This window comes from Setaria italica, chromosome VII, assembly GCF_000263155.2.
Source record: "Setaria italica strain Yugu1 chromosome VII, Setaria_italica_v2.0, whole genome shotgun sequence".
Lineage (NCBI taxonomy): Eukaryota > Viridiplantae > Streptophyta > Magnoliopsida > Poales > Poaceae > Setaria > Setaria italica.
The window spans coordinates 16,713,253-16,722,968 of NC_028456.1; the positions used below are offsets into that span (position 1 = coordinate 16,713,253).

The following is a 9,716-nucleotide window of genomic DNA, read 5'->3' on the forward strand; positions in this document are numbered from 1 at the left end:
TTAGATTAGGTCATCAACATGTACCGCACCACGTAATAGCACTCAATTCAACTAAACAACACATCGGTCGGTTGGACATCAACATGCGCCGAACTCAACCACATTTCAAGCAGATTTGACTCCGCCCGACAACGGCAGCAGAAACGAAGCTTACCGTGGCACCCACCAACATTCACCCTCATGTGGTTGCCGAAACTTCCAGGCATGACCCTGCGTTGACACGACCTGGTAGAAGCGGACTACACCACACCGAGAAGGCCATCATCAGGACCCTCCGCCAAAGTGCCGCTGCAAACACCAAACTCCACCTGACAGAGTGATACCACCAAATCTGGACCTCTCACAGGCTGCCTCGCAGTCGCCACCACGATAACACAACGCGCGGGGGCCTCACCACATCCGCCATTGGATTTCACCTCACTCTCGTCGCCTTGAAGAAACACCGCGCGCGGGGCCTCGCCACGCCCGCCATAGGTATTCCACATCACGTATCCGTTTCTTTTGTCGCCGTCAGGGTGGTAAGCAATGTTGCTCCACTTCCCCAAGTCTCCATCAATCAGCCGAGTCGCCGCCGCAGGTCGGCCTCACCTCGTTGCTTCACCCGCGCACGTAGCCTCTGTCGCCGTGTCAGCGAGCAAAGAAGTCGCTTGCACAATGTACCGCACCACCGCGGTCCGCTACAATAGTCGTCCCACGATGTCGTTGCCGCAAGCATCATCCTCCGATGCAGTCCCACGCTGCACTGACCGTTGCCAAGCAACGCCAGCCGTCGCGGTCCGCTGCAAGCAGCCAAATCCGACAACCACAACCCCTAGCCGCCACTATAACTGCGATCGCCTCCACGTGGGCTCGGCAACACCCATCTAGCTTGCCATGCGGCGGGATTGCCGCGACCGGCTGCTGCCGCAATACCTCAAGCTAAGTTGGGTCTCTAGAGACAACGCCTCTAAAGAGGGCACGACGCTAATGACGCCGCCGTCACTTGTCCAGGATCTGGACAGGGTTTTCACCCAGAGAAATCCCGTGCAGCAGGGTTGAAGCTCCAACATGACAACCCAACAGGGAAAATGACACCCTAGGTACTGCTGTCATCTCCACTAGCATAAAAGCTAGCGAGAACTTTCGCCCGGAGTATCCCAACCTCTCGCTGTACGCTCACGACTCGGCACTCCCGAACGACGGACACAACACTCCTCTTCGGACGTTCATTCTTTGGTTATCCATTAATCACCCAAACTTGTATAAAAAATTTAACTGAAGATTGGAATTTGAATTAGAGTTCGGGTTCGGGGATGGGGATGGGAAGCTTCGGGGGTTAATCGGTGGTGGGGGTGGGAGCAGGGGCGGAGCAAAAGGGGGGCGTGCAGGGGCCTGGGCCCCCTAGGACTCAATAGAGCCTGCCCAGATGATAACGCTGATAATTTCCTGTAGTTGATTAGTTTAGTAGCTTAGCGAACTGCCTTAAAGCCTAGCTTGTTATGAAGCCAAGTAGTACATGTACGCATAATCATCTATGATGTATAGCTTATTTTATTGCAAGACGTCACCTGTTTGTTTCTGTTTTTTTTTGCGAGTTGTTTTCTCTGTTTTGATATTGGAGTAATTGTCCAGTCATGGAGAAAACAAAAATTGATTCAAAGCTACCATATGCTTACTTCTTTTAGGTTTCTATGTTCCGTGGTCCTATTCCATATTGTTTTGAAGCGAAATTAATATATAATGCAATGCTTTGCTACCTAGGTTTTTAAAATATTTGTGATCAATACTCGATGAGTGAATAAAACTAAATATTGCTTATGCATGTATCACGCGGTTACATGGACTAAGAACTATATGGTCGACAGCATCTGGTCCATTTCTACACAGCAATCCATTCCTATCTAGATACAATTTAATACCGTCTTACATCTTAGCTTCCCTATGTTTAAATCCTAGCTATGCCCCTGGGTGGAAGAGACAACAGTGGAGCAGAGGTGGCATGGATTCCACCGGAGCCGGGTAGTGGGAGACTCCCGGTGAGCTGTGAAGGCAACAGAGGCGTCTAGGCCAAACAGATTAGCACTGGGTGGCGGTGGGGGTGTCGCGCTCAGGGCTGTGGGCGCGCGACTGCGTGAGGAATAAGGTTTCGAGAAAAATGGAGGAAGAGGAAAGAGGTATGTGAGAGGGGAAGAGTGGACCTCAGCCGTTAGATTCAAATCGAACGGTTATCAACACTGACCGATGTAAATATAAAATTTCAATCGTTTTGATAAGAAGATAGCATTAAAAAATGGAATTCATGACCTTTGTTCCAAGGGGGAGGTTTAGAAATTGAAAATTTTACCCATTCATTTTTGGCTTTTAGATAGAAATTAAGAGTGGGGGTTTGGAAGTTTGATTTGTTAGTCACATCTCTTTGGGTTTTCGATAGAATTAAGAGTGGAAATTTAAGAGAGAATTCATGTCCTTTACATGGAGTGGGTTTTAGATGTGAGAAATTTGTATCGTAAGCCATGATGAATAATGCACATATGACATATATCCTATAATTTTCATCCGTTTACCAACCCTCCCTCCAGTAGGTCATCAATGGATTTTTGCACTCAGATGTGTTTGATTACCCTCTAGTAGGCGATTAATAGATTTTTGCACTGAGATGTGTTTAATTAGAGAAAAGATATGATAGGACAGGACAATCTTGTTTTTAGGAACGGGAAGAAGGGTGGATCGACGCGGATGCGAGCTGCAAGCGGCGAGGCGGAGACGATGACATAAGGTTGAGTTTTTGCACTGTCCGTTCCACGAACCAAACACACCAAAAACTCAGATTATCCGTCATCTAGCTAACAAGATGAGCCCAGGATCTGAAGAAAAGCTGCAGAACAAAACCAGCGCATGTCATACTAGCAAGAGTTCATTTGGGACCCGTCACAAAGCCAAATCTCTAATCACGCTTCAAACGGTCACTACAAGCATAACTTTGCCCACATGCAAAGGTTAGACCAAAACGACATCACAGCCCAGATGCAAGGTTAAGTCAAACGAGCAAGGGAACCAAACAGGTCCGATCATGAAAACACTAATTCAACTATCAAGCGGATTGGAGGATCAAGTGTTGCAAAACATGGCCAGCAGATTTCAAGAAGCAAAGAGTACACATTTTCATCACGCTCATTGTACTTGGATGACAATAGGTGTGCGATACATCAAATCCTGGTAACTTCTGAGCAAAACTTAAGGGTAAAACATGTTCATTTTCACTAATCTAGGCCTTGATAGCATACTTCCTCATGGGGAAGTACTTCTCGCGCTTCTTCTCCCTCTCAGTCTTCAAAGAGAGCTGCAGAATAAGAGCAAAGCAAGTCAACAAACTGAAAGATCTATGCAAGTGAGGCTCTCCATTACACTACAAAGCAAATGAATATCTAATCAACCAATTAGCTAATTCAGTCAACCATTATAACAATACATAGTGACAAGCACAGGTATGTAAGCCCACAGAATAATAATCAACTTAAAATAGGCGTACAACATGCCATGATGACTAGTATTTACAAACAAAGGATCGCTTCAAGAATTCAAGATTTTCTCAGCACCAATGGCGAAAGGAATGACAACCACTAAGTGAAACATACTCCATCTAGTCAGGAATATTTGATGTTCCTCACCAGAGGACTGTACTGGACGTAGTTGGAAAAACCTTGATGGAACAGCACATATTAGCAACCTGAGGCAGTTCAAACAACTGCCCTGAGGAGCTTAGCACATGCCATAACGTGCAAAGCATAAAATCACTAGGACCTACCATGACAATATCCAACCATAGGAATAAGAAAAGAAAATGGTCCTCAAGATTATTGGTTCACTAGGAAAAGGAATTTATGTTGAATACCCAAACAAGCAGCCTCAGTTTGATCAAACCCTTAGCCACAATCCAATATCCTTCTGGCAGTAATGCTAGACTTCAATTAATACTATTTGCCCTTCACTGCCAGGCCAACATTCTTATTTAGAATGGTGTTAAAGCTTGTATGTTAGATTGCATTTAGTTCAAACCAAGCAAATATTCAAGCTACCTAGTATTCATCCTCAGCATTTCACCAATCACACAATTAAGCACATTAACACAGCAGTGCTAGAACAAGACAAACAGAAACAAAAACATCTTCCAAAAATATGTTACAACCCTAACCACAAAGTCAATTTGTAGACAGCTTGAACAACTGGTGAACCAAATCACTGGGAAATAACTAGCAAATACACCATACATACATTTTTTCATGTCACTTTAACTACCATCCAATCTTCATACAGACGAAACACCAAATTGATACAATATTTGCATCAACATAAAGTCATCCAATCTTAATACATGTGTCCATTCAATCTTTAAACAGGGATGTCTGTTTTGACTGACATTTGCACCATTCAACGATTCCACGAAACAACAAACATCAACATATCCAGATCGAGGTTTCAACAAGGAAACAAAGTAATACGTGCAAGAGATGCGGGAAGGAGATGTGGGCACGGTATGTACCTGGTGCTTGGTGAGGCGCCTGCGGATGGCACGGGTCTTCTTGGGGCGGAGGTCGAGGGGGAGCAGCTTCTTCTTCTTGTACGCCTCCCGAAGCGCCGCCTTCTGCTTCTGCGAGATCACGGTGAGCACACGCGCGATGGAGGTCCGCACCACCTTGCTGCAAGAAGCCACAGATCCACGACTCTCAGTTTCAGTTTGCCGCGAACACGGGGAGAAAGGAAAACAGAAGAGGAAGGAGGGCAAGAGAGCAATCAAGCACGCACATCTTGGAGAGCTTGTTGGGGGCGCCGCCGGTGACCTTGGCGACGCGGAGGAGGGAAAGCTCCGACTTGAGCTCCTTGAGCTGCCCCTGCAGCTCCGCCTTGTTCCTCCCCCGCAGCTCGTGCACCTTGATCCGGGCTGCCATAGGCACAACGAAAGGTTAGATCCGGCAGGGAACACGCGAGCAGGAAAGGCGGCGGCGAGAGTCGTGAAAGGGGGGCTTACCCATGGCGAGTCGCGGGCCGGGCTTCCTGCGGCGGCGGCGGCGGCGTGTGAGGGGATGGAAAATGGAGGGCGAAGCAGGGAGGGAGGCGGCGGCTTGTGGCTTATATACGTGGGCGCTAAAACCCCGTGAGGGCGAGGAAACCCTAGACCTGTTGTGGGCTCTTGGGCTGAGATAAATGGGCCGTTAATGATATGCAAGGCCTGGACATAAAAAATATTTCCGAATATTTCTTTTGCTCGATAAACTGATTTGTGCCGTGACATATAATGGACAAAAAATGTGAAGCCGATTAATCAACCAGGATTATCTTTTGAAAGGATTAATCAGCACAGGCTAACAAACCTTTCGCATTTCCCTGTTCCAGTGATCATTTTAAATTTCACGAGATTACAAGCTTATTAGAGTCTGAAGATGAAAATCCGTAAATGCCACGTTCTAAGGATTAACATATGCCATAACATTTGTACTGAAAAAAATATAAGAAAAAGTTGTTACAACGCATATTCTGATCCCAGATCCAAACATCAACTTCCAAAACGAAGTGCAAATCCACTCACAAAGAAAAAGGTGGAAGCTGCATAACGAAGTACAAGCTATTTGTAGCGATGTTTCTGGCCGTCAAAACCTGGAAGTGCACCAGCTAGGTTTGCTTTTCCATGGGCATTCCCCAAAAGTACAGGAAAAGTTAAAAAAAAATCTCAGTGTTTTCTAACACTATGGTTTGGGAGACAAACAGATAAGCACCTAAAATTCATCATATTTCTGTCTGTATGCAGTTCTCCAAAATACGGTGTAGCTAGGAATCCTCCTTGTCAAGTTTACCGAGTGCTCGCTGGGCAAACAACTTCTCCTCTCGAGCTTTTTTCTTAGCCAAAGCTTCCTCATCTAACACTTGGATCGGAGACCACTCGGGTAGTGTAAACCAGTCTTTCTTTTCAGAGAGCTGTTCTTTCCAGGCATGCCATTCAGGGGCCAGCTTCAACGCAGCATAGTCCATTGCGGTACCAGCAGCTGCAAAGGTGACTGCATATTTCACTGCTCCAAAGTGTCCGCCTGCAGCCACAGGAGGTCCAAAAAGTGTAAATGACCAATTAGTCATGTTCAGTAATTCATATCGACATACAGTGTGGGATCACAGTTAGAAAATGATATTCAAATGAGCCAGTGTATTTCTCAAACATCAATTCAAAAGCACACTTTCCATTTTCTCTGGTGGAACATTCAAAACCTAAAACTGGGAAGACAAAGAAACTTCTAAAATTGCCACACTTCCAAGCACATAGACAAGTTTCAATAGAGCCCCAATCATCTGACACAGAAAAATATTAGGATTGCTAAAATGTTGCAACACTTTAATTTCCAGAATACAGATAAAAACGTGGAAGTTGCTAAAATGATTGCTAAAAAGTTGAGGGATTAAATTTAGCAAGCTCAGAACAAGGATGCTAACAAGTAACTAATTTAAAGTACGCACATTCACACTGACTAAAAAAGATGAACCACTACAACAGCATTATTGTCATAGACTAATATTTAACTGAAAACCAGGGAGTCCACACTTGATTGGAATTCAACAGAAAAATTACTGTGGTCTCAAGTCGAAGCCAATCCCTACCAAACCGTACCTACATATATTTAGTATTTGAAAGCCTAAACATGATAAATCAATTTAAAACCTGAGATCCACTATGACCTGCATGCAGCATATACCGCCTACTTACTGGTATCTCACAGTCTGTAAGCTATGGTTAAGATATCTCCATATGAAATTATTGAAAGTTATCAGGATTAGTGGTGGCTGCCTGTTGCCTCCTAACCCACAAGGTAATTAATTGATGACCAAGAAGTAGATGTAAACTAGATACTTGGAAAATATGCATCTTGTTGAGCATTTGAAGATACTTAAAATTTGGTAATATTAGCCTTAACAGTACAGACGCACCCCACATTGAGATATATGTACACATGCCCATGATGATTGATATGATTTCTGAGAATACTTCTATTTCTACAACCTTCCTCAGACTAGAGAATCTAATGCTAGAAGTTTGTTTTGGTTATTCCCGAAATATGCACAGTTAAGCTTTAAATATTGTTTGGCTACACTTGAATAAAAAACCTGACCATGATCTTGACAACAATGACATGTGGTTTAGATTGTAAAGTTTGGTCCCACTATCCAACCAAACCTCGTAGCAGTGCAAGTTAACTGAGCAATAATATAAATACTTCTCACTGTAAAACTAGGCCTGGCAAACTTTTCAAGTATGAAGGATGGTATTTGATGTAGTAACCAACCTTGTATTCGACCAAGAACAGCTCCACTTGCTAGCCCACCAACAACAGAATTCATGGGATCATCAGGTCTTGTGGCTCGAGCATCTCTTGCGAGTTCACGTGCCCCTGGAAGGCAACAATAATATATGTTTTACTGAAACATGTCATATCTACACACGAAAATGCAACTGCAAAATGCTCTATTATCTTGATCACTTCGTATTAGATAACAACATTTCAAAAGTGGATTCGCTGTTAGCTACATGTTCACTTCCTTTTCCTGAAATTTGAACCCACAATATAAAAGCATCTACGTCTTAAAAGTTAAATCTCTTGTTCCTTTGTTTTCGGCTTTAACACTCTTCATCAACAAGACAGACATGCTTAACTCCCCTGTGATGACAAGAAATACTAATAGATGAAAGGTTGTTCCTGTGACAAGACTGGATGCCGTACATAAAACGTAGCCTGAGGTAAGCCTGTGTAAGCCAAACCATAAACCATTATGTAGAACATAAAAAACTATAGGTACCTCATAGATTTAACATGTTACCAGCTATCCCCTTCTGTCATTTTGAGCAGATGCACAGCAGTCAACTTACACTAATCTAGATCTGCCAAAGTCCCCACAACTAACATCCAGCAGCCCGCAGGATTTGTAAATGTCAGTGAACGTCTTCAGTTCTGTCTTAACCATAGCTGCCCCAACTTCTTCAAGGGATGTTGAAGTACAAGTGAAAATTTTCCCCAGTTATCCCCTCCCACACAAGGAAGCATCAAGTTTGTGAAGAAATTCTACTACAAGCATCCACTGACTAGATTACAATGACAAACAACTTATCTTTATTCACACCATAACCGAAAAAACAACAAAGTAGATTCGGTATAAGTCGCAAACTTTGCAAGAACAGAGACCTCACCTCCGTAGCACCCGGCGACGATGGCAAGGTTAGCGGCGTAGGTGACAGCGGCACGGGCGGCGCCAAGGCGTGCCCGGTGCCGCGACAGCAGCCCGAACGCGGCTCCAACCACGCCTGCACAGCAACCAAATCGACAAGACGCGACGGATCAGGAACGCCTGCCCAGGCTAGGACCAGCTCCAAGAAACGTAAAAGAGGGTTGCGACGAGGGACGGCTCACTGGCGCCGGCGGCAGGGAATATGATCCGCTCCTTCCAGTCGTCAGAGAACGGTGAGGGCGCCTCCGGGGTCGTTGCGCCGGCAGCTTCACCGGCGGAAGCAGCCATTCCCGTGATGGCGGCGCCGGCGGACGTGCCTCGCAGTGACTGAGAACAGCTTAGCGAAGCTGATTTGGGCTCCACGACTTTGGTAGTTTCGGCGAGAGCCTGCTGCTTGCGTGATTCGGCCCGTTGATCTGTGATGGGCTCATGCCTCATGGGCTTGGGCAAGGAGGCCTGTCGGCCACATGGTGACACTTCGCAGTTCGCACAGCACACAACAGATCGAGGCGTCAAACTTAAAACCAAAAAATTCCTCTAGAAAACTAAACATAAAAGTTCCCTCACGTTTGGAAGTTGTCGATGTTTCAACTAAACATTCTATTTATCTAAAAAATATTCAATGTTAGATTAAATTGTTAATGTTTCAAGTAAATTTTAAAGCATTCAACTTAAAATGTGAAAAAAAAAACGAATATACGAAACTCCAAACTTACAACTGAAAATCTAAACCTCTCATGTGTTTGGTGACTTGATCTATTTTTGAACTTTTCTCTATGGTCCTAGAGGGGTAGCAACAAGAACAAAAATGGAGATATAATTTGTTCAGTTAAAGATATCAACAAAGTAATAACACCTAAAATTGCCTAGGACAATGTGCGTGTGTATAGTTATAGTGGTTGGTGCATGCGTGTGTATGTACTATGTTTTTAAAAAATAGATCATCAAGTAAGACATTGCCGAGAAGTAACCCGTTGTCAATTCCTGTCAGACCAATGTTCTAAATGGTGTGTTGACCAACTAGTTGGCAAAACTTAACCCTCGGTAGAAGACGAATTATTGACAGTACGTCAGCAAAAAGGTAAATCCCTATGACCAAGATTACCTAGTGGAAGATTAGTACCTAATGGTTGAATAACCATTGGCATTCCTATAGGTTACGTTTTTAGTAGCGGGGAGAAATAAAATGCAACACATATCCCGCCGGAAACGCTAAAGGACAAGCTTTGGTAGCGGCGAGGTTATTATCATATTTTTATGAACAGAGACCTCCTATTCAGAATCAACGCATGAATTGCACTTGCTCGCGCGTGCACCAAAGATCACCGGGTCAGTGTCGCTGAACCAGGCCGGTCAGACTGGTCAGGCAGGCCGGTCAGATCGGTCCTTACATAGCTGCTGCGAAAACCTAAGATCGTCGCCTCGGGAGGGACCCTGTCGGAGGTGGCGTGCCTAGGGTTGCTCTGAGATCGGTC

At 44.7% G+C, this 9,716-nt stretch overlaps 2 protein-coding genes across 2 annotated transcripts; both read right to left on the reverse strand.

Moving 5' to 3' along the window:
- Positions 1–3,049: 3,049 nt before the first annotated feature.
- On the reverse strand, positions 3,050–5,134 carry LOC101781008 (60S ribosomal protein L35-2). The gene is made up of 4 exons (XM_004975295.3): positions 5,006–5,134; positions 4,783–4,918; positions 4,520–4,676; positions 3,050–3,319 (listed from the first exon to the last, which is right to left on the reverse strand). The coding sequence occupies exons 1-4, from the start codon at positions 5,007–5,009 to the stop codon at positions 3,245–3,247; spliced, it is 372 nt and encodes a 123-aa protein (XP_004975352.1). The 5' UTR covers positions 5,010–5,134; the 3' UTR covers positions 3,050–3,244.
- A 298-nt stretch (positions 5,135–5,432) lies between these two features.
- Positions 5,433–8,585, reverse strand: LOC101782214. Its single transcript, XM_004975296.3, has 4 exons — positions 8,424–8,585; positions 8,204–8,317; positions 7,305–7,409; positions 5,433–6,059 (listed from the first exon to the last, which is right to left on the reverse strand). The coding sequence occupies exons 1-4, from the start codon at positions 8,527–8,529 to the stop codon at positions 5,803–5,805; spliced, it is 582 nt and encodes a 193-aa protein (XP_004975353.1). The 5' UTR covers positions 8,530–8,585; the 3' UTR covers positions 5,433–5,802.
- Between the last annotated feature and the right edge of the window lie 1,131 nt (positions 8,586–9,716).

Coding starts and splice junctions, on each gene's coding strand:
- LOC101781008 (XM_004975295.3), bottom strand. Junction 4,677..4,782: donor CCCAACAAGCTCTCCAAGAT/GTGCGTGCTTGA, acceptor GGCTTCTTGCAG/CAAGGTGGTGCGGACCTCCA. Junction 3,320..4,519: donor GGCGCCTCACCAAGCACCAG/GTACATACCGTG, acceptor CTTATTCTGCAG/CTCTCTTTGAAGACTGAGAG.
- LOC101782214 (XM_004975296.3), bottom strand. CDS start 8,529: ATGGCTGCTTCCGCCGGTGAAGCTGCCGGCGCAACGACCCCGGAGGCG. Junction 8,318..8,423: donor ATTCCCTGCCGCCGGCGCCA/GTGAGCCGTCCC, acceptor GTTGCTGTGCAG/GCGTGGTTGGAGCCGCGTTC. Junction 6,060..7,304: donor TGTTCTTGGTCGAATACAAG/GTTGGTTACTAC, acceptor CTGTGGCTGCAG/GCGGACACTTTGGAGCAGTG.